The sequence below is a fragment of the Cetorhinus maximus genome, chromosome 2 (genome assembly GCF_964194155.1).
Source record: "Cetorhinus maximus chromosome 2, sCetMax3.hap1.1, whole genome shotgun sequence".
NCBI classification, from domain to species: domain Eukaryota; kingdom Metazoa; phylum Chordata; class Chondrichthyes; order Lamniformes; family Cetorhinidae; genus Cetorhinus; species Cetorhinus maximus.
In genome coordinates this window covers 47031070-47055325 of record NC_135880.1, presented here as the reverse complement: position 1 = coordinate 47055325, position 24256 = coordinate 47031070, and the positions used below count along the sequence as shown (strand labels likewise).

At 45.3% G+C, this 24256-nt stretch overlaps 1 protein-coding gene across 1 annotated transcript in view; it reads right to left on the bottom strand.

Moving 5' to 3' along the window:
• Window positions 1-1784: 1784 nt before the first annotated feature.
• Window positions 1785-24256, bottom strand: part of rasgrf2b (Ras protein-specific guanine nucleotide-releasing factor 2b) — a 266898-nt gene continuing 244426 nt past the window's right edge. The window contains exons 21-26 of the mRNA XM_078564491.1: window positions 18189-18273; window positions 15228-15425; window positions 8404-8483; window positions 5659-5776; window positions 4649-4717; window positions 1785-2987 (exon numbers count right to left, since the gene is read on the bottom strand). Coding sequence (XP_078420617.1) covers window positions 2895-2987; window positions 4649-4717; window positions 5659-5776; window positions 8404-8483; window positions 15228-15425; window positions 18189-18273 — 643 coding nt within the window. The 3' untranslated portion in view covers window positions 1785-2894. The remainder of the gene's footprint in view (window positions 2988-4648; window positions 4718-5658; window positions 5777-8403; window positions 8484-15227; window positions 15426-18188; window positions 18274-24256) is intronic.

Genomic DNA, 24256 nt, shown 5'->3' with positions numbered 1-24256 from the left:
ATCCTTGACATTGATTCATATTAGCACAACTAGATACCATGAAATACTTTCTGCAGAAATAATTTGTGAGACCATATAGCTAGTTTTAACTGCAGAGGTCCTATTAAAATGCTGTATCAATAGGCCTCAATATAACATGGATTGCTAATGTGTGAAGATTGTGGAAAGAAACCAATTGGCTGGATTCTACAGCTGCAAGTCAAGCCGGCAGCCCTCACTTTTGTAAAATACGGTGTGCTGACATCAAGTTGGCAATCCAAGGTCATCCCACCAAGGCCTGAATTTTTCGGGTGGTGGGGTCTCGCTTCCCACCATCCGAAGAGTCGGCGGGGAGCACTTACCAGCCAACTCTGAGGGCCCTGCAACCATTTCACACTTGACTGAGCATTAAGTGCTGCAGGTGAGACTTCCACCCCTCACTCGGGGGGGAATTTCCAACCTAGAGAGCTATCGGCCAACCTGATTGGCTGACAGCTTTCCAGTCCCTGCAGCAATAAGACCTGCAGTCGTCAGGAGAAGAAATGCAGGAGGACATCAGGGCCTAAGTCCGGGCACTGGAGGCCCAGGCATGTTCAAGGGATCCCAGGGTGGGGAGGGTAGGTAAGGCCTGGGGGAGTGCGAATGGGATGATTGGAATCTTGGGGGAGAGACTGGGTTTGATGGAGATCCAGAGGCTTCTGCACCTTAAGGGACAGGGGGGCAGTGCTTGATTTCAGAAGGGGCCTTCTGATGGAGGCGCCAGCCCCCAACCCCACCTCTTCTCGCCTGAGACATAACTTTGTTGATTTTCGGCCTTCCCCAACACAACTTGATCCTCCCGCCTAAAGATTGAGGCTGGGCAAGAAGCACCCCTTAATGACCAATAATTGGTCACTGATAGGCCCCAATTGGGGCAAGGACGGGCTTCCTATCTGAGGCCTTGCCCGCCCCAGGGTAAAATCGCTGCGTGGTCAGAGCAGGTGGGAACCTGGAGGGAATCTCATCCCTTCAATTTCAAAAACCCACCGGTGAGAGAGCGTAAAATTCTGGCCCAAGTTTCTGATAACATGGGTGCCAAAATCAGAAGACAGTGCTCTCTGAAAAAAACAATTAACAAGCTATTGAGCTTGTTAAAAAGCCAATCGACCGCAATTTTTCATTGCCCACTCCATTTTTTGCTAGTCACATGGATTATACATTGGCAGTGAGTTCCACCAGGTATGAGGAGGTGGCACAAGGGTAGATGAAAAGGTCTGCAAACAGGACCGTGGCTATATGTAGCAGCCGAGTCTGCTGCTGAAGGTGGCAGCGTTTGGCTCTTAGCCGACTTTATTTCTTAAGCTTTTATAGGCTGGCATAACAATTAAGGGGAGAGTGAGAGGGAGGTGGGCCTCAAAATTGGTGGCTGGAACTGTCTTCCGGTTCACGTCCTAACACCTCTCCCACCGGGTGTCCCATCCTAGATGCCTGATTGGGTGTGCAGCCCCCCTTTCCCGTTGCTAATTGGCTTGCATTCCTGCTGGCCAGCTGTTAATTGGCTAGCCGACACTTGATTCGATGTGCTGAAATGGCAGGGTAGGAGCAAACACTTCCTATTCCATCTCCTTTACTCTGCCAGAACCCATAAAATCCAACCCAATGTCACCCATTGTTCATTGACTCAATTCATTTTTTTAAAAATCTTGTGAAATTTGTCGGTCTTGAACAAATTCCATAACATTGAGGACGAATGGGCTTTCAAATTCTCGGAAAAATCATTTTCATGAATATCAAATAACGATAGTTTTCAGGAACATGTTTTGAAATCTTATTAAAATCATCAGTAGTTTATTATTCACATAGATCTGCTCCTTGTCTGTGGCAGCTTTGATTCTAGATTTCTGGAGAGTTTTTAAGACTTCAGACGTAGGAAAGCATAAACAAGCAGTACAACACAATACTTAGCGCAACTAAAACATGGTGTGATTAAATATCAGCGGATATAAAAACATTCAACATTCCACTTAGAAAGTCACTATGGGACATTCCAGAATACATTACAACATACAAAGCTGAGGCCTGTTAAAGTATAGAAAAATGGTGATACCCTTAAATCACTATTTTAGGATTACTTGTAATTTCATGAATGGTTTCATGTGTGCAACAAAGCTGCAAAGTTACAGTAAGCTGATGTTTTTAAAGCTCATGCCATTAGAATTGTGCACTCTTTTCACACTGATATCTGAACCTTTTCAACTCAAGTTTGAAGAGCTCATTTCTTTAAGCCACTAAGAACCTGCAGTGGCATTTCGCCATCACCTCACACTTTGCTCTGTGATACTCAACATTACATTCTTCCAGGATGTTACTTAGGAATAAATTTCTCTGAGAGGTTTTGAAAACCCTTCAGTTTTCATGTCTCGTAGATTGACAGGTAACACAGCACCTCTGGACCACACAAGTGTGATAAGCAAAAGCCTACCCAACAACCAGTCAAGCCACTTGCTACTAAAATAGCTCCTAGGAAGAAAATAATTTGCGTCACATTGTATGTCCAGGCTTCCAGATGAACACAGTTACCTCAATGCTTGCCATTTGTTGTGCACACTATAACGTGTTTTTTTTTTAATTTTATAAATAATGACTTTCATTTTGACTGCTTTTCATATTTTTCCAATCTGCAGAAGTTATGTTCTTCTCATAATGTCAAGTTTTCTGGATATGAATGGCCTTAACTTTCACCCCAAGCAGAAGTTCATCATCTTCCAACGTGCGATAGGCAGACAATCTTCCTGTAAGGCTCCATCTTTCCCTTAGGAAAACTCACGCTCACATTTTTCCTGGGTAGATAAGTCACACTCCATGCGGCATGCCATGTACACTCTGGGTTGTCATACTAAGCCGCTGAATCTTTGCAGCCACAAAAATGCTGGCTCTCATGCAGGGAGCCTAGGTTCAATTTTTAAGGACAGCTCATACAGTGTATCTTCATCCATAATAATTGATTTGTCAAGTAAGTATTGAATGACCTACAACAGCAAGGAGGTAAATGTGAAAAATATTAATTCAAAGAACAATTGTACTGTGGCTATATTGTATTTCACTGAACAGCCTATTTAAATGTAATTAGTGCTCGAAGAAACAGACCGGACTATTGATGGCACTGGGACATAAACAATCAGAGACTTAAGAGCTAGACAGGTGTGGGGAAACTGCAGCTTTCAAGTGGATTTGCACCATTCATTTTATCATGTTCCTAAAATTATACACAAATTTCTTCAGCACTTTTTCATCACACAGCCTGCTTTAATAGTCTTGGCTATTATTAATAGCACTGCCAGAATAACAAAACTCTCAGAATATGGGTCGATGCTGCTGTTTAAAAGAGCAAGTTAAATCTAGTACATTGGTACTCTTAATGTCATATTAGTGAACGCATCTAAGGTGTTTCTACCAAACACTCATCTATAAAAGTGAAAATCTGAGAATACAGCAACAAAATCACGCTCTTGTATCAACTTCCATCTTCACTAAGCCTTATTCTTGTAGGTGACCTGATGTTTTGGGAGGGTTGTCAACTGCAGTCCAGCAGTTACATTGCACTAAATCATAAATCCAATATGCTTCTAGCTACACATGTAAATTGACACTGCTGTCCAATCAGCCATTTGAAGTTGAAATGGGGTTATTATGAGGTGATCCACCCTTTGAACTGTGAAGAAGTCTCAATGGGCAGAATTTTTCGCTTAGCGTGGAGGCGTGTGCCCAACCTGCTTGAGCATGAAATAGCGTGTGATGACGTTGGGCAAGCATCCCGACGCCATTGTGCACTCGCGTGATATTTCGGTCGGCAGGTGCACGCAAGAGTCGGAAGTATGCCTGCTGACAATTAAGAAGCCTACTAAGGCCACTAAAGTTGCAATTAACGGAGATTTTTCATTGCCCTTCCAAAGTCATGGTTGGCAGGCGGGCAAAGAGGCCAGGCAGCCGTTGCGTTTTTCAGGAAACCGCATCCATGGGCGGGGTTGAGTTTTCCATTATCAAATAAAAATAAATAAAATGTATGTACAGAATTTTCATCTTGTGTATGTTCAGATGATTGATTCTGATGTGTGGGCATTTTTTCTGGATTTTAAATTCTGTTTTTATTGCATTTAAATTCTTCAGCTCCCTGAGGCAGCTCTCTTCTCTCAGGGAGCTTTCATTCCGCATTCCCCCCACGCCCGTGCTGACTTCAGCGTTCACCCTCCTCCCGCCCCCAGCCCAACAGCGCTGAGTTTTTCAGTGCGCTTTTCACGCTGACTGACCATTAATTGACCAGCCAGCATGAAATCGCGGTGGGGGGCCGGTTGCGGTTGGGGGTCTGTTCCCCGGCCACTCACAGGCCTGCCGATCACGAGCGCCCGCTGAACTAAAAATCCTGCCCTATGTCTTTTCAGCATTCTTGTCTAAAATGGACAACTTGCGACTGTGCACATCAACACAAGGTTACTTAAAATATTGTTAACACAGTTACATGCAGGCTAGGAATCAGCCTCTGAAGTTTGATGCAATACATACAGTCCAAAACTGAATTCTGATCTAAATGTGATTCTCAGACTAGCAGTTGAATCATCTAGAATCCAATGAAATCCAATTTGGTCACAAAATTTAAAATGGTATGGAAAATAGATAATACACACAAGGTTACCTTTGGTTGATGATCTATTCTGTATGGGGTTTGTTGGAACTGTCGCACCTCCCTGATAATATGTGATATCTAGGTAAAAGAATTCAGTTATCAGTCACATTTTTTAATTAAAAAGAGCCAAAACAGGATACACACTTCCTATCCTTAAGTCCACAAATCAATATTTGCAAACAAAGTTGTGATTTACAGCAGCAAAATTTTTCTTTGGCTACAGGAAGTGAACTTTCAAGAGTGGCAAAACACTTGAGAGTCATAGTAAAGATCCAGTTTTTCTTATCAGTGCTTTTCCTGATAAAGGTAATGAAGATCACATCGGTAAAACCACTGCCTTTTCCACTTTGTTCAGCAAAAGCTTCTCAGCTATGTGCTTGATGCAATGATTTAGCATAATCATAGCAAGGATTGTCCTGTGATGTCAAGGAGAGAAATTTGTGTATGATTGTCACACACATCTCTACGGCCCTTTTGTGTTTGAATCGATGCATCAATCTTTAACAAGTTGGAGTTGCTCCGCTGGCAGCCGAAGACTATAAAAAAATTCTTCACCAATTTGGGCCTCAGGAGGTCTCCCCTCAGCCTTAAAAGAGCAAAACATTTTAAGGACAGGACAGCTGAAGCTAATGCACATTTAAAAGTCTTGGCAGCCTACCCTGGCCTATGTAAATTGCTCTGTCCCAGACAACCTACCCTGATTATGTGAATGACTTTGCCCGCAAAGTTTGCGGCACTTTCCTGGCCTTGAGGGAAGATGGGTCAGACTCCACGTTGCCACACTTAGACTGGCACTTACCTGGTCCAGAAATTCCCAGGTAATTTACTGAAGCTAAAGAACAAAGGAATTTCATACAAACGAGTTAATGTGCCGTTACTAATGTTGTGATCAGCAGTTGTCAACAAATTGTTATGTCACCCATTGACACTCTGCCATGCATCTCCATCACTGTCTAGACACTAGGTTACTTTTTCTGAAAGCAAAATGGCCAAGATCTTGTATCATAGACTCTACTCACCATTCTCATTTTGGAAAAGTTTACAAGCCCTTCTTCGGTAAAATTTGGTGTACCCTCTTCTATAAATGCTAGATCAGTCAAATACATCCCGAGATATGGAACACAGGGTGGATTACAACTGTGAGGGAAGAAAAAGGGTTAAAATTTAATGGCTATCATTAATTTAAGCATATAGCAATATCGTGTAATCTAATTAAACAGAGAAGCTCCTTTTTATAAGATGGGCGCTTAAGCAGATTGCTCTCAGGATACATCACATATTTAAATTGTATTTTCAATGTCTGTATGAGGGCATATGCCTAATTAATATTCAGGTTGCAGTACAATAATTCAAACGGTGTCTGAGAAAGTTGCTTGCTTTGTTCCCAGCTTCAATTTAGCGTTTGAAAATAAAGTTGGAAGTAGCAGCTCACCAAACAAAGAGAGTAAAATAAAAACTTCAAGAATGCTAAACCCATGAATATTTTTTGCATCTTCAACTATACAGAATGGGCTATAGGTTTTTGATCAGTGCTGTCCTCCAAAGCTGTCCCCACTTTACATTTCACTCCTCACTTCTCCTAAAGGCATTAACTCATGCTCTCCATAGAGGCAGAAGTTTTCAATTATTTGACAAAAGTGGTTAGCCTTGCATGTGTGAACGCAGTCAGAAGTATTGCCAGGCGATTTGGCCATATGTGGCATCATAGCTGAATCCAAATCTATCTTTAAGTGTCATTCGCACGTGAACATTTTCCAACAGCCCTCCAAAGCTCTGCTCTCCGTATCCTCACTCATACTAAGTTGCATTGATCCATCATTCCTGTGCTTACTGGCCTATAGACCTCTCAGGCCAGTAAGGCCTCAATTTTAAAATTCTCATCTTTGTGTTCAAATCCCTCAGCTCTCCCTATCTATGAAACCTCCTAAGGTAATAAAAAGCACTATATGAACCCAAAAACCTTTTTGTTTCTTTTCGTAATTGCATTCAATTCAGCAACATACCGGCTAGGATTTTCCAGTCCTGCCAGAGGCGGGCATCGTCACGGGTGGAGAAATGTCTCCAAATTTTCCCATGCCACCCATGATGATGCCCACTGCTGGCGGGACCAGAAAATCCTGGCCACCGTGTAAGTTGTGATAAAGTGACTCAGCTGTCCGTATCTATGTAACCTTGTCCTGTCCTACAACTGTGCACACACGAAATAGGAGCAAGAGTAGGCGATGTGGCCCATCGAACCTGCTCTGTCATTCAACATGATGATGGCCGATATTGGGCTTCAACTCCATTTTCCCGTCCACTCCCCATATTCCTTAATTCCCTGAAATACCAAAAACCTATCTATCCTGGCCTTAAACGTATTCAAGAGTGGAGCATCCACAACCCTCTGGGGTAGAGTTTTTCAAAGATTCACAACCATTTGAGTGAAGTAATTTCTCTTCATCTCAGTCCTAAATGATTGACCACTTATCCTGAGATTGTGCCCCTGTGTTTTAGACTCCCCAACCAGCAGAAACAATCTCTCAGCAGCCACCCTATCATGCCCCGTCAGAATTTTATAGCTTTCAATGAGATCTCCTCTCGTTCTTCTAAACCCCAGAGAATATAAGCCCAATTTACTTAGCCTATCATCATAGGATATCCCTTCATCCCAGGGGCCAATCTTGTGAACCTTCACTATGCTGCATCCAATGCAAATATATCCTTTCTTACACGTGGAGGCCAAAACCGCACATAGTATTCCAGATGTAGTTTCACCAAAACCCTGTACAATAGCAGCAAGACTTCTTTATTCTTGCGCTCCAATCCCCTTGCAATAAAGGCCAACATGCCATTTGCCTTCCTAATTGCTTGCTGCATCTGCACGCTAACTTTCTGCATTCCTTGTACAAGCACTTTTGAACACCAACTCTTACAAGTTTCACGCCTTTACGGGAGGAAAGTTCTCTGTAAGTGAACAATAACGCCCTCAATACTCTTAAGTTGGTTAATGCTCTGATATTCCATACCTCATTTTTTAGAAGTGACTGGCCTCTGCAGTGCATCTACTCTCAGTATCCATAATTGAGTTCAGGCAGTGAGTTTGTGGAGAATTCTGCAACTTAGATACATTATACCATACTGTGCCCTGTTCTGGGATGGTCCTTCATATCTATGGACTCTAGGCATGGTACTTGATTACTGGACAGACTGTAGTCACACTCTGGTATCTGCATAACATTTGTTTATTGGTATTACACCTAAACAAGTTACAGAGTAGGCATGCTGCTCCTAGGCATGGTGTTCCAACTACTTTCTCTCTCTCTCAGAGAGAGTCTAACACATGCCTGACTGATGTCAGTAGTACATCATCATCTACGTCATACATTAGCATAACACATCTGTTAACCCCTTTTGAGGGCTCACTTTATCACAACTTATACAGTATGTTACTGAACTGTATGCATTTAGAAAAAGAAACAAAAAGGTGTTCATGTAATGCTTTTCATTAACTTGTCGGAACATTTCAAAGTGGTTCAAACAACCAAATACCTTTGGAGTAGGCAAATTTAATGCTTTCTATGCACTTATTAAGGGAATGGTGGCAGCTAAGCTAAGGTTTCATGTGAGGGAAGTTGCTTTATTAAAGCTTAATAGGCTGTGAGTGCTTAGTTGTTAAGGACTGAGACATAACAAATGCCCCAAAGACCCATTAATATTGAAAAATACGTGCGGAAATTCGCTGATGTTTATTATACAGACCCAGCAACTCAAGCAAAACTAACTTTTTCAATGTTTCTCTTAAATTTTTAAATCTTCCTTCTGATGAGACGGTTTTCTGGAGCTTGTCCATTTGTGCTTTTGTCTAAAACAAATGACATCATAATAATTAAAAAATCACATTTAAAATGTTACCAATTAATAAAAACAGATCACATGATATACATACTTGAATGATACAAAAACAAACTATACAGTCAATAATACCCAGTCTTCAAATCTAATTCTGTCTATGGCAAATTAGAAAGACAGCATTAAGAATTTAAATGGGAAATTACCAAAACGGATCAGTGGCAAATCATGTGATAGTTTTTTGTCTCCTTTAGCGCAAGGACTCTAAGGCCAGTGCATTATCCCAAATGCTAACATGATTTACAATGCAGAACAACTGAGGACAATATCTGAGCGTTTCTGGTCAGCACAGCTCACCAATACATCAGGTAATGAGATTCATTATTATAGTGCCTTTAATGTAGAGTTAGAATTTTTCTTATCTAGCTAATTAAAACTAGAATATTAAGCTAATTTATCAGGATCCATAAACGGATGCACAATGTTGGGGTTTTTCTTACTAGAAGTGCACTATGGAAATTCAGATGTGGAGATCAGTAGGCCCATGGATGGAAAATCCTGCAGATACTCTGGGCTGAGTTTACCCAAAGGGAGGAAATCCCAACAACGGGCTTAATACAGATCATACGGCCGCAGGGTCAGGTGGCCGGACACCCATGGGGATTTTGCTGACTGCAGCCAATTAAAGTCTGGCAGGCGGGGGTGCTGGCCAATAACAGGTGGGGAGCAGGAATCAGATCCAGCAGTTCAAAGGCAGGTGCCATATTTAAAGATAAATAAGCAGCCTTCCTAAAGGCTGGAGTCAGAGGAAGTGTAGCACCAAGACTCAGTGATGCCTCCCTGGAGGTGCTCCTGCACACTGTGAGGAAACCCAGGGAGGTGCTGTTTCCAGTGGATGGGAGGAGGTGGACTGCAAGTCTCATGACAAAGGCATGACTGGAGGTGGGCAAGGAAGTCAGCAGGCATGGGATGGTCACACGAACATGAGCACAGTGCTGCAAGTATTTCATTGACCTGGTATATCGGGCAAGGTGAGTAGCATTCATAATAGCAAGCTTGCATCCCTGCAGGTCATAAACGGAAACCCAGGTGGCAAACTCATGTATCAGACATGACCAGGTGCCAGCATCCACAGTGAGACACAGAACAGCTTCACACAGGAGGCCCATGGTCAGTCAGAGGTGATCTCTGCATTGCCAAGACTGAATGGCTGCTTACAGCAGGCTTCCCAGTGGCACAATGCTCAACATGGAAACTGGCATAGGCTGACAAGTGCCATGGGCCTAGTGGAGGCCAATGACAGTGCTGTTGCAGGAGAATTGTGCTTACATTGCCAGGGAGTAGAGGAGAACTGGAGGTGGTTGTTGCATGTTACTTGTGACTGGCTAAGGAACTGTTGCAGAGACATAGATATGTCTGAACAATAACTGTTTATTGTATGAACATAACAATTTACAGATGTACAAGTCTACAGGTATTACACAGTCTAAGCCATGAGCTTTCTCCTTCCAGACTCCTAGTATTGTCACTGTATTAGAATTCCAGAGATCCAGGGTAATGTTCTGGGGACTGGGGTTCGAATCCCACCACAGCAGATGGTGGAATTTGAATTCAATAAAAAACCTGGAATTTAAAAGTCAAACAATGACCATAAAACCATTGTCGACTGTCATAAAAACCCATCTGGTTCACTAATGGCCTTTAGGGAAAGAAATCTGCAGTCCTTCCCTGGTCTGGCCTATATGTGACTCCAGACCCACAGCAATGTGGTTGACTCTTAAATGCCCTCTGAACAAGGGCATTTAGGAATGGGATAAATGCTAGCCTAGCCAACAACACCCGCATCCCATGAATGAATTAGTAATAAAAAAAAATCCACCTAGATTGCTCTTGAGTCTCACTGGGTGATGTGTAATGCTGAATGCCAAAGGGTTAGTTGTATGTTCCACTTTAAAGGGCTTGTAATGCACTATATAATTGTTCATCTGTTCATTCCTGCACCAGTGGCTGTCACCAGCTGATGAGCACTTGAAATGGAGGGTCTGAAAAGTTATGTGCAGAATGAGGGCCAGTGGTGAATGTAGCCCTTGAAGTGATGTAATGACAGGGGCCAGTGAGATGGTTATGGGGTTTAACAGGAGGCCAGCAAGACTACATTAGGGAGAAGAGTGAATCATTTCCAGGGGTGTTTAACAGAATCTCAGGAGAAACATATGCTTAAGAGTGAGTCTTGTGTCTCTCTGGCACACATGTTGATGCTCATAGACATCGGTCCTGCAGGTGCATTTCTATTGCCCGCCTGGTCTCGAAGCTTCTCCAACACATTCTTCTCGTCAGAGGAGGCGGCGTGCTCAATGTGGCCGTCATTCTTCTATGTTACTTCCCTCTGCAGTGCCAGGTTGCCAGAGCACAGCATATCACCCCAATGTGAGACCCTTGATGGGTATTGCAGGGCTCCCCTAGGTCTATCCAGGCATCTGATTTTCAGAAGGGCAATGGTCTGTACAACGGTTGCCCTTGTAGTCATGTGGTAGCAGTTGTATGTGTCCTCTACCTCTATATTGGGGTTATGCACAGGGATAAGCAGTCATGTCTTCAGTGCATCCCCCAGTATCCATTCACAAAGGCATTCAGACGGCCTGAACAGCTGGGACTGCTTCAGGATGTACGAGCCATGGCAGCTTCCCGGACACCTTGCATACACCTGCAAGATCCTTTTGCACTGGTCACAGACTAATTGAATGTTCAATCAGTGGAACCCCTTCCAGTCATGAAGGCACCTGGCTGCTCTGTTGGAGACATGTTGACCGTATGCGTGCAGTCAATCGCTGCCTGTACCTGAAGGAATCCGGATATGGTTCTGAATCCTGTCGCCCTCTTAGCCTGACTGGGGCTGTTTGGTGCAATACCTTATGTTTTGCCCTGCCCTCTGTACATGTCATCTGTCACTTGCTTGATGCCACAATCAGCCACTGATTGGGAAATGCCACAGATATCTCCAGGTGATTTTAAAGTGTAAAATTTAAGTGCCCCAGTCACCTTCACCAACTCAGGCCATTGGTAGCCTTGATGACCAACACATCCCATTGACCCCCAACTCCTCCTCCAGCATTCCATACATCTCTGTGACCCTCTGCCTTGAGAGACATTGGGCGGATTTCTCTATGCCCGTTGGCAGTGGGTGTGTTTGGTGGCGTGAGCGGACAATATGGCAAGAAGGCCAAAAATCTGCTTCACGATGTTGTGAAACCAGTTTGCAATCGTCCACTCTGTCCGTCAATGGCAGACTGCTTTTCTTTCTGTTGGACATCGAGAACTTCATTGTAATATATCAGCACATCATTATAAGCCCAGCTCGCCAGAATCATCACCCCAACGCTGGATCTTCCAAGCACATCAGTGTGATTGCAGGCCAACGTGTTTCACAATTGTACATAAGCAATGTGCACCTGGTGAGCTGCACTTCACTCAGGATTTCGAGGTTTGTTTGCCTACCTTGCTTCAGGTAATGCTCACGGTCATCAACGCCAGGCTTTGCAGACAGCATCACATCACTTTAGGGGGGCTCATGGGCAGGTCTCTACCTACTAGACCAGCTATATAAGGTGAGGGTGGCTTTTCAATGGCTGCAGGGCTATTGCTTGCTTGGGGAAGGGGGAGAAGTGGCCTCAGGCAAGGGAAGAGGCAGAGGACGAGAGCTGTACTGGGGAAGGGGGTTATCCCAGGGTGTGTGTAGGGGCACATGTTGATCTGTGCAAGTGGCCTCAAGAGGGTGAGGGCTGAGGAGGCAGTCTCCAGAGGAGGTGAGGCCAGATGGACATGTGAGGGTGTGTGTGAGAGAGTGAGTTGTGATGTCCCTTGAGCTCACAGTGAGTGAGATGCTAGCAAATGTGTGATGGGCTTGTGAGTGTGAGTTTAGAGTGATGAGATGGTTGCCTTACCCTGGCAGCATGGATGAGACCATTCATCCTCTATCTGCATTGGATGGCCAACATCTTCTGTGCAGCATTGGCACTGATCACCACTGCCATCGCCTACCAAGCCAGAGCGGTAATGTTGCTGCCCCTCCTGCGGCCAAAGTGGGGGTAGGGGACATCACGGCGGGCCTCCACGGTGTCCAAATGGCCCTCAAGGGACGTGTTACTAAACCGGGGGGGTACTGCAGTCTTCTTGCCTTTTGGGGCCATGTCTTCTGTGCAGCAATCCTGGGCTGGAAGCACTGAGGGGTGCTTGCGCGGCTACACTTTAAATATGGTGCCCGGCGTGATGAAGCGGCGTGGCAGGCAAATCAGAGCCTGTCCTCCATCGAAACGGAATGCTTCCTGGGAATGCATGATTAACGAGGTGGGTTTTGGACGATACGGCGTGAAAAGCTCCCATTGTGTCCGGTGGGTAGAACATTTCCACAGTGCAAATCTGGGATGATCCTGCCCACTGTCTTCACAGACACTGGTGCACCAATATGAAGCAAAGCCTCTGTAAACACTTTCAGCTGGGTAGCGCCTTCTACGAACATTAGCCCGCCTTCTTGGCCCTGTGCGCCTTCCTCGTCTGTGTCCCCTCATCCCCTGATGCTTCTCTGGCTGTAACAACCCACTCTATGTAGCTAAATCTGTCTCACCCCCTGTCTCAAATTTAGAATGCATATCACCCATTGGGAATTGGAGCCCTCAAGGCTCAAATGCTCTCAATCCCTAATGCTGCCTGCACTAAATGAAGTGGACCCTGGGAGAGCCCCTTCTATAATTGTGCCCCCTCCCACACTTCAATCCTTCCAATTTTTCACTCCCCTGACTGACAATCTCACCACGACTATTTGAAAACACAGCCGCTCTCAATGGCTTCCGCCTCCAGCCAACACGCACCTGCCGACGAACTCTCGCCTCCTTTTGGCTGGCGAGCTACTGATGCTCTGTCTCATGTGCCCCCATTAAAATTGAAAATACAATACGCCTCAAAAATTGCAGACAATTGTCTACTTAACAGCCCCTTGAAAACTTGCCTGGTGGCAGGAAGCCAACAGGGTTCTGCTTTGATGTGGTTTCCTGCCATTTTACTACCCCCCCCAACCATCCCAAGCCTGTGACCGGGAGGAGTGATAAAATTCTACCCTTTTGTTTATAGATTTGCGCTAGGAATATGAATAGTAAAACCCGCCCCATTCCTTGGGCTACATTAATTTTATAAATTTAGTTGTGTCCATTCATATTTTAAAAAATCACAGTCTGTAGTCAGATCTTTGTTGACTGGCGTGGACATGATGGGCCGAATGGCTTCCTCCTGTGCTGTAAACGTCTAGGAGTCTGAGAGTCAAACCTCAGATATATATGATAAAAGCAAAATACTACAGATGCTGGAAATCGGTAATAAAAACAGAAAATGCTGGAAAAACTCAGCAAGTCTGGCAGCATCTGTGGAGAGAGGAACAGAGTTAATGTTTCGAGTCTGTATGACTCTTCTTCAGAACTGAAGAGAGGTAGAAATGTGATGGGTTTTATACTGTTGAAGAGAGGGGTTGGAGTATGTGGAGCAAAATAGAAGGTCAGGGATAGGTGGAAGCTCAGGAGAGATTTGACAAAAATGTCATGGACACAAGACAAAGGGAGTGGCAATGATAATGTTAAAGACTAAGGCAGGTGCTAATAGTGGCATAATAGTCAGATAATAGAATGTGTTAACAGCAGAACACGAGTCAGTTCTCTCTGAAAGCAAAACATATGAACAAGTAACAGACTAGCTCTATGGAGGGAGGGGTTGAGAAAAAATATCAAAATGGAGGATAGAGTTCATGGTCTGAAGTTGTTGAACTCAATGTTAAATCTAGAATGCTGTAAAGTGCCTATTCACAAGATGAGTTGCTGTTCCTCCAGTTTGCGTTGGGCTTCATTGTAACATTGCAACAGGCCAAGGTCGGACATGTGGGCATGTGAGCAAGGTGGTGAATGAAATGGCAAGTGACAGGAAGGTCTGGGTCATGCTTGCAGACAGACCGAAGGTGTTCCACAAAGCAGTCACCCAGTCTGAATTTAGTCTCCCCAGTATAGAGGAGACTGCATTGTGAGCAGTGAATACAGTAGTCTAAGCTGAACGAAGTGCAAGTGAATCGTTGCTTCACCCGGAAGGAGTGTTTGGCACTTTGGATAGCGAGGAGGGAGGAGGTAAAGGGGCAACTGTCACACCTCCTGCAATTGCATTGGGAGGTGCCGTGGGAAGGGAATGAGGTTTTGGGGGTGATAGAGGAGTGGACCAAGGTGTGACGGAGGGAATGGTCCCTATAGAATGCTGTTGGGGGGGGGGGTGAGGGAAGGATGTGTTTGGTGGTGGCAGCATGCTGGAGTTGGCGCAAATGGCACAGGATGATCTGAAATGATGGAGGAGACAGTGATTTTTTTTTATATATGAGTGAACACAACTGAATTTATAAAGGCAGAATAAAACCCGTCACATTTCTACCTCTCTTCAGCTCTGAAGAAGAGTCATATGGACTCAAAATGATAACTCTGTTTCTCTCTCCACAGAGGCTGCCAGACCCAGATATATATGCTTTATTCTCTTTCTTCCCCTGGACATTTGTCTACTGTTTAACAAGGAAGTTTCTGTCATTGCTAAGATAAATTTGAGGGAAAGGAACAGAATGGAATAAGTATGACACCTGGAATTTAATTTTTAAAATGGTTATTTCTGTTCCTTTGTTTTCCTGACCGTGAGTAATGTACCAGGATCTTGCACAGAAACCCACATGCTTGACGCTCATTACCTGTTTGGAAACCTTTGCCCAGGTTTTCTTCAGCCTGTAGATTGCACTCCTATTCAGCGCTGACGTGATCTCAAGGACTCCATTGTAGTTGTGCATGCATCGGCAAACATCGCCCACTGCTATCCATTTCTCAATGGAAATTGTGCGTGAACTAACATCTGCATGCATCATGATTTGAGAAGCAACAAGGTTACTCATCTGAAAGAGAAATGATAGCGAAAGGGAAGTGGGTTGTGTTGATGCTCATTGAGATAAAGTATAGCAGATAGCAGGAAATAATTACAATGGCTGTAATTTAATAAAGGGTATAGATCTCCCTAAGAGAAAGCCTGACATTAGATTACAGCCTCTAAATAATTCCCTTGTATTAGTCATTATTTAACATTTATACTAGATACTAGCCTTGTTAGTCTACTATTTTATTTGCCATGCTGTGTCTGGATATTGTACAAGATAAGAAAGTAAGGGAAAGGTGCTGCTGATAAAATAATTTAAAGTTATTTTTAGCATGTTTCCTGTATCCTGCTGTTGGATAGTTTTTATTATTGTGAAATCCAGATGAAAAGCCAAGACCGATAATGCCGAATATGGTCAAGAGTGAAAACTGTAGCAGGAAAGACAAATCATTCTTGGGCCAAACTAAGCTCTGTGTTCCAAAAGGTCATAGGAATAAGGGAAGGAATGAGTTTGAAAAAGAGATGGTGTAATGAGCTCCAACTCTCATACATTGTTAATGCAAGGAGGAAAAATTGCAGAGAACAACAGATTTTCAGCTTCAAAGGAATAAGAAAGGAAAATAGATTTTTATCAGTAAGTCAGTAATACCAATAACATGAAAAAGTTAGCAGAAGCAATGGTTCCTAATATTGATTGTATTATAGCAGTATCCAAGATCATTTATCTTTGAATTCTATTATTATAATACTACTATCATAATCTTCTGTGGTGTTCTGTGATAAAATAATAAATAAAAGCAAAGCAGTAGGACAACTAAATGACACCAATGGTGTCATGACTGCAGACAAATTATCCCCAAATTATATGTCCAGCCAATGTAAGAAAATTAAAAGATACTGTATTTCTGAGTGAATTCCAGTTAGTCATTAACAGGTCAAACTACAGCAATTTATAAATTTCTGGTCCATAAAATGGCTCTGAAATTACACTGGGACATCCTCTCCCATTTAAGACAAATGGGGTAATGCCACCATGAAAATAATGGAGTCAGGAATTGTATAATTATTATCCCTGAGCATAATTTCAGGATCAAAAACAGAAAATGCTGGAAAAACTCAGCAGGTCTAGCAGCATCTGTGGAGAGAGAAAAACAGGGTTAACGTTTCAAGTCCGTATGAAATGTTAACTCTGTACCTTAACTCTGTTTTTCTCTCTCCACAGATGCTGCTAGACCTGCTGAGTTTTTCCAGCATTTTCTCTTTTTGTTTCAGATTTCCAGCATCTGCAGTATTTTGCTTTTATCATAATTTCAGGATCTATGGGCTGGATTTCCCAGGCCCCATGGATACAGGGTTGGAGGCAGGGAAGCCACGCAGAAGCTGCTGCACACATTCGCACTTATGGGGTTCTTTTTCAGGGGAAGGTTTGAAGTAAGGTTGGCTGCCCTTTCTACGGAGGTGAACAGATAATTAACTCAATTAAGGCTCTGCTTAGGGGCCATTTTTTACCAGGCCAGTATTTTACAGACATTGGAACAGCCCCCCAGCCATGCCTGGAGGTTCAATGAAGGCAGCCTCCCATTGGCAGGCCAGTGGGCCATCCGACCAGGGTCTCCATGCCCCTATGACTGGGCCACAGGGATGAAAGACCATAGCCCCATCTGTTGATAGTCCTGTGAAGCTGTTACCCTTCCAACCTGATGGCTCTTCTGGCTTGAGGGCTCTTTAATTTATAACTTCAAGACAAGCAGCTGAGTGCCGCTCCTTTTTGAAGCACCCTCAATGCTCTCCTCGCTACTTCAGCAGTGCCCACCCCTCCCAGTGAGGCTGCCAGTCTGACATTGCAGTCCACCCTATTTAAGAGCCAATTAGGAGGCCACCTCCTGGAGGTTGCACCAGCAGGTACACTGTCAACATGGGTGGGTTCAGGTCTCCCATGTGGACCCGATGTTGAGGTCCTGATACCCACACTAAAATCCTATAGGTTTCTTACAATCGCCAGAGCCTTCCTCATGATTCAGTTGATAGAGTATGAGGATAAAAATTTGGATGAACATGGATTTGAGAGCTTAATGCATTTGGTTAGGATGACCTGAAGTGTTGATTTTCTAATTAAAATGCCCTGAATTAGGTTATTTTGCAATCTCCAAATTATACACAATTCGGATGACTTTGGATCTGGGCTGCACCCTCCCATTAGAATGTGCAAAGATGCTGCTATCCTTGATATTTTGCATAAAAAGTGGCATCCATGCTAACCCATGCCTAGAATCTCTTCTACAGAGGAAAGCTTTGCTTATTTATTATTTACTTATGAAGTAACAGCTTGTTTGTTAGTTGACAATGTAAGATTGCTGCTCGTCTCATGCTGGTTGGAGGAGACAGGATTACTAAAACAGCACAATATCTACTCCAGATCTCTCTGAAGGACTACCATTTATTTTCTCAAATATATTTTGAAAAGATGGTGACAAAATAACTGGATAATAAATATCTGGTATCAAATACAAGTGGCACTGATAGAAATAAAAATTCAAATTTCATGTCAAGAATTTTTGAGGGAGGCACCAAATATTTTGGTTTTAATAGCTGTAGGATTTTTCCCTATTAAAAACAAAAACACTATTGGGCAAAATAGAAATGTATTGCAATGTTACTAATCTATTGTGATAAAAAACATTGAAAATATCACATTCAACATTTGCATTTTGCCCTTTATCTCATATCGATATCTATAATTGGAATTAAACATTTTTTTAAAATATGGATACCTATAGTTACTTACGTCATTGAAATGCTGGCTCGTCTTCATGATGTATGGCGTCCGTTCATTTTTATCAAGTTTCATCCACCCCTGACCAAGGAACTCCCTGAAAGAAAATTTTCAAATTATTGAGACTGCTCATGCTGCACCATTGGCTTTCCCTTGCAATTCTGTGTGTTCATTAGGTACATGTGGCCTCTACAACATTGGATTGACCTTTCCACAATCAAGTGAATGCTGTTCAGAGGAGACTGTAGTAGTAGGGTCTGGTACATACAGGGTTAATGTGGGGCTGAGTACAGTACTGCCCACACACTGACGTAAGAAGGCACATGACCCAGAGCTAGGGGTAGTCTGAGGTGGACAGAGATGTGACAGGACCTAGGATGGAGTCAGCCCCACACTTGTGCTCTCCACTGTATGTATGTACATAGTTATGAGTTATTAATAAAGACTTGCTGTCAATATGCTCAAAGCTATGAAGTCTTCTTCATGGTGTCCGAAGCAGGATTCTTCATGGTGGCAGTGGTGGGATCAAAAACTTTTATCCTCACAAGAATGCAGAAAGACTAAGAAAAAGAACATCTTCAATGGATTCTGAACTGAAACAAACTCCCAGCTGGAGCTACAGGAAATTCACCAGAAAGGAAAAGCTCCAGAGAGAGAAGGGCCTGGAAACAAAAAGGTAGAAGTTTTCCTCCAGCATAAGAACCCATTGAATCTCCCATGGAAGTCCAACTTCAGCAAGCAGAAATGGTGGGATTTTTTTTTAAATTCCAGACCAGCCAGTCCTGAGAAACCCCCTTTCATTCATTCAGTCGCTCAGAAGCACCGTTTGAAATAAACCCCTCACTGATCCCGGTCCCCTACTCCAAGTCTCAACATGTGGCTCCTGAGTTTGGCAAAGATAAAAGAGAATTAAATTAATAATTAATTTTGTCTAATTTGTGTACCTCCCAATCGTCCGATTTCCTAAACAGCAAGCCTGTGTTTGCTTTCTACATGTCCCAACTCGCAATGCGATACTGCTGATTAAATTAAGTCAGCAGCCAGCTGACCCACGCAGCCATTGCAGACCCTTCTCCAGGCAGAAGCGTGCCGCCGCCATTTTAGAAAGACCACCAAAATCTGGCAAGCGGGGGAAGATCCATAGTTTGGCAGTGAATGGCAACTCCATTTTGGAAGCCTGTAATGCCTTAAAACTGTACCCACACTTTTAAAAATCTTTAAGATGGATCATAATGCTACACTTCCAGCTCCACTGGGATTCTGCCATGGCCCAGACCAGAGACAGAAATCAAGTCCCTGGAAGGAAGTATTTTTATGACACAGCGTTGCTCCAGACTTCAGTAAAAATTTTGCAGACCTGCAAACTAGAGGCTATCTTACCCTAGGCAAGGCAATCCAGCTAGTTCGACTGTCTGAGTTACGTGAGCAACACAGGACATCCTAAGGGGAGAGAACACAACTTGGAGCAGAAACCAACCCTCAGTCCACCATATCAGGTCACAGAAACACAGGGACCACCCCAGCCAAGGAAAGCGGTCCCCGAACCACTCAGCTGAGCGACATTGCTTGCACTGTGGAGTGAAGTGGCCTCACGGGGAACTTCCTGAGACTACCGCCCAATGCTTCCACTGCAACAGACAGGGACAGTTTGGTAAACTGTGCACGTCAAAACCCCAGCACCACCCAGACGTCCCAAAGGTAATTCATGAGGTTGAGACTGAAAACCCAGAAGACATACAGCCATGTTTCTCGGGTGAGATAAGAATGCGGTTCTGCATTTTGGAATGCTGACATCCTGGTAAATGATCAAATTTTAAATTAGATTCAGGAGCCAGCGTGAGAGTCCTGTCAGGCAAGGAACCATGACTCAAAGACCTCAAACTTCAAACAACAGACACTGCACTTCACGCACAGGAGGACTCCACCTTCCAGTAAAGAGCACCCTGCAGACCACTCTGCAGTACAAGAACAAAACAATCCAAACAACCCCCTTTGTGGTCCACAATCAGGATTACTCTCTTTTAAGCCACAATGCCTGTATCGAGCTTAACCTCCTGCATTGGGTTGGTGAAGCCAACCAGCAAGTGCCTGGCTCCAAATACAGTCGAGAGTTTCCGAAGCTCTTCACAGGACTGGGCTGCCTGAAAAATGCCTACAGGATCACACTCAGGAATGATGTCAAGCTGGTGTGCCTCTTCACTCCATGAAAGACCCCTCACCCCCTCATGAAGGAAGTATGGCGACAGCTGGATGACACGGTGAACAAAGGAGTCATTTCCCCAGTCAAGCAACCTACCACCTGGTGCTCGGGGATGGTCCGAGACCAAAAACCAAACGGGTCTCTCCACATCTGCGTGGATCTCACACAGCTTAACAAGGCCGTAGCCTGGGGGATCCTTCCCATGTCCTCAGTGGGCGAGAGCCTGACCAAGCTTTCAAGGAGCACGGTACTTCCTAGACTAAACACTAACAGTGGTTTCTGACAGCTTCCCCTCGATGAGGACTCCCAGCTCCTAACCACATTTATTACCCCTTTTTGGCAGATTTTGCTTCAACTGCCTGCCCGTTGGGATTATGTCAGCACCTGAGATATTCCAATACACAATGTCGGACATTGTGCAGGGCCTTCAGGGGGTCATTTGCCACATGGGTGTTGTCCTGTTCACGGGACCATGGTGGGCGACCATGACGAGAGGCTCACAGCAGCCTTGGAGCGGCTGCAAGAGGCAGGGCTGATGCTGAATGATAAATGTGAGTTTACCAAAACCTCTAACCGGTTCCTGGGCCACATCATCAGCAACAAAGGAACCACAGCGAACCCACAATATCAAGGCAACCACTGACCCACACACAAACCAAGGCAACCGCCGGCCCACACACAAACCAAGGCAACCGCCGGCCCACACACAAACCAAGGCAACCACTGACCCACACACAAACCAAGGCAACCACTGACCCACACACAAACCAAGGCAACCGCCGGCCCACACACAAACCAAGGCAACCACTGACCCACACACAAACCAAGGCAACCACTGACCCACACACAAACCAAGGCAACCGCCGGCCCACACACAAACCAAGGCAACCACTGACCCACACACAAACCAAGGCGATTGCCGACCCACGCACAAACCAAGGCAACCACCGGCCCACACACAAACCAAGGCAACCACTGACCCACACACAAACCAAGGCAACCACTGACCCACACACAAACCAAGGCGATTGCCGACCCACGCACAAACCAAGGCAACCGGCAGCCCACACACAAACCAAGGCAACCGCCGGCCCACACACAAACCAAGGCAACCACTGACCCACACACAAACCAAGGCAACCACTGACCCACACACAAACCAAGGCAACCGCCGGCCCACACACAAACCAAGGCAACCGCCGGCCCACACACAAACCAAGGCAACCACTGACCCACACACAAACCAAGGCAACCACTGACCCACACACAAACCAAGGCAACCACTGACCCACACACAAACCAAGGCAACCGCCGGCCCACACACAAACCAAGGCAACCACTGACCCACACACAAACCAAGGCAACCGCCGGCCCACACACAAACCAAGGCAACCACTGACCCACACACAAACCAAGGCGATTGCCAACCCACGCACAAACCAAGGCAACCACCGGCCCACACACAAACCAAGGCAACCACTGACCCACACACAAACCAAGGCAACCACTGACCCACACACAAACCAAGGCGATTGCCGACCCACGCACAAACCAAGGCAACCGCCGGCCCACACACAAACCAAGGCAACCGCCGGCCCACACACAAACCAAGGCAACCACTGACCCACACACAAACCAAGGCAACCGCTGACCCACACACAAACCAAGGCAACCGCTGACCCACACACAAACCAAGGCAACCACCGGCCCACACTCAAACCAAGGCGATTTCTGACCCACACTCAAACCAAGGCGACCACCGGCCCACACTCAAACCAAGGCGATATCTGACCCACGCTCAAACCAAGGCGATCACCAACCCACACACAAACCAAGGCGATCGCCGGCCCACACACAAACCAAGGCGACCACCGGCCCACACACAAACCAAGGCAACCGCTGACCCACACACAAACCAAGGCAACCGCTGACCCACACACAAACCAAGGCAACCACCAGCCCACACTCAAACCAAGGCGATTTCTGACCCACACTCAAACCAAGGCGACCACCGGCCCACACTCAAACCAAGGCGATATCTGACCCACGCTCAAACCAAGGCGATCACCAACCCACACACAAACCAAGGCGATCGCCGGCCCACACACAAACCAAGGCGACCACCGGCCCACACACAAACCAAGGCGATCGCCGGCCCACACACAAACCAAGGCGATCGCCGGCCCACACACAAACCACGGCGACCACCAGCCCACACACAAACCAAGGTGACTGCTGGCCCACACACAAACCAAGGTGACCGCCGGCCCACACACAAACCAAGGCGATCACCGGCCCACACACAAACCAAGGCAATCACCGACTTCCCCACCCCTTCCTCCGTCCCGACCTCCTGCATCTCCTCGGGATGGTAAACCAGCTGGCGCAGTTTTTCCTCACTTGGCACAAGTCACAGAACCTTTCAGACACCTGCTCAAGAAAGACCAAGCATGGTATTGGGACCCCCAGCAAGAATATGCGTTCGCTCGCAAACAGCAGATGTTGCTGTCCACCAACATTCTGGCCCGGCCCACCACCACAGCGGCCAATGCTTTGCCCACAGGCCTCGGGGCAGTTCTCTTTCAGGAGCAATTGGACAGCAGAGAGCAACCTGTCTTCTCTGCTTCTAGAGGACTATCAGACATGGAATCCATGTATATCAAAATCACAACTGAGACAGACCGTAAAACACTGGTGTCCTTGTTGAACAAAAAGGAGCTCGCAAAGATGCCCCCTCGGATCCAGAGGTTTCGTCTACACTGCAAGAGATTAGCATATGAAACCATCTATGTCCAAGGAAAGAATCAGACAATGGCAGATGCACTTTCAAAAGCCACTGTGGGACTTCTGACCAAATATGACATCGCCTTCATCGCTGAGCTGGAGGCCTAATCTCAGACCGCTACCACCCACCCACCAGCCAGCACGACTAGGCTCCAACAGATCTGCCAAGAGCAGTTCCATGATGAAGAATGTGCCCACGTCCACACCTGTTGCCAAAGGGATGGCATTGTCAGAGAGCAAGTGGTGGTACAACCAACATATGGTTCAAACAGCAGAGCCACTTCACAGTCACAGATGACCTCCTGGTCTATGATGAATCGCTGGTCATATGGGCTTCTCTGTGGGTGAATGCCCTTCTGAAGATACACCAGGTTCATCTGGGAATCTCTAAGTGCAAGGCACAGGCCCAATCCGCCGTCTGGTGGTCAGGTATCTCCTAAGCAATAGAAGAGACCATCACAAATTGCCAGGTTTGTGCATTGTGCATTGTGCCAATACTCATGCAATTCCCCAACAGGCCATGGGAAAAGCCTGTGAGAATGTTGTTAATGTTAATACTGAAATAGCAATAATGTTGAAATAGCATTAAGGTTGCAACAATAAGGTAAATGCACAAGACTTATAACAATGTAAGACTTGAAGTAAACTAAAGTAACTCAATATCCATGGGATAAAGACTTGGGGGAGGTGTAGTATAAGGGTCTGGTATATACAGGGTTAATGTGGGACTGAGTACAGCACCACCCACACAGTGATGTAAAAGGGCACATGACTCAGAGCTGGGGTCAGTCTAGAAATGGATAGAGATGTGAAAAGACCTGGGCCAGAGTTTTCTGTTCAGCGTGTGGGTGCGGGCCTGGCATACTGACGGATAAAATGACACGTGGTGATGTCGGGCATGCACCCCGGGCATGCACGTCATTCAGATCTTTCGGTCAGCGAGCGCGCTCCAGAGGCAGCTGCGCACCCGCCGAACTGTCAAAGGTCTGTTAAGGCCATTTAAAAACCAATTAAAGTACTAATCAACACTGCCCATCCAACCTTAAAGTTGGCCGGTAGGTGAAGAGCCCAAGCGGCCTTCGCGTTTTTCAGGAAA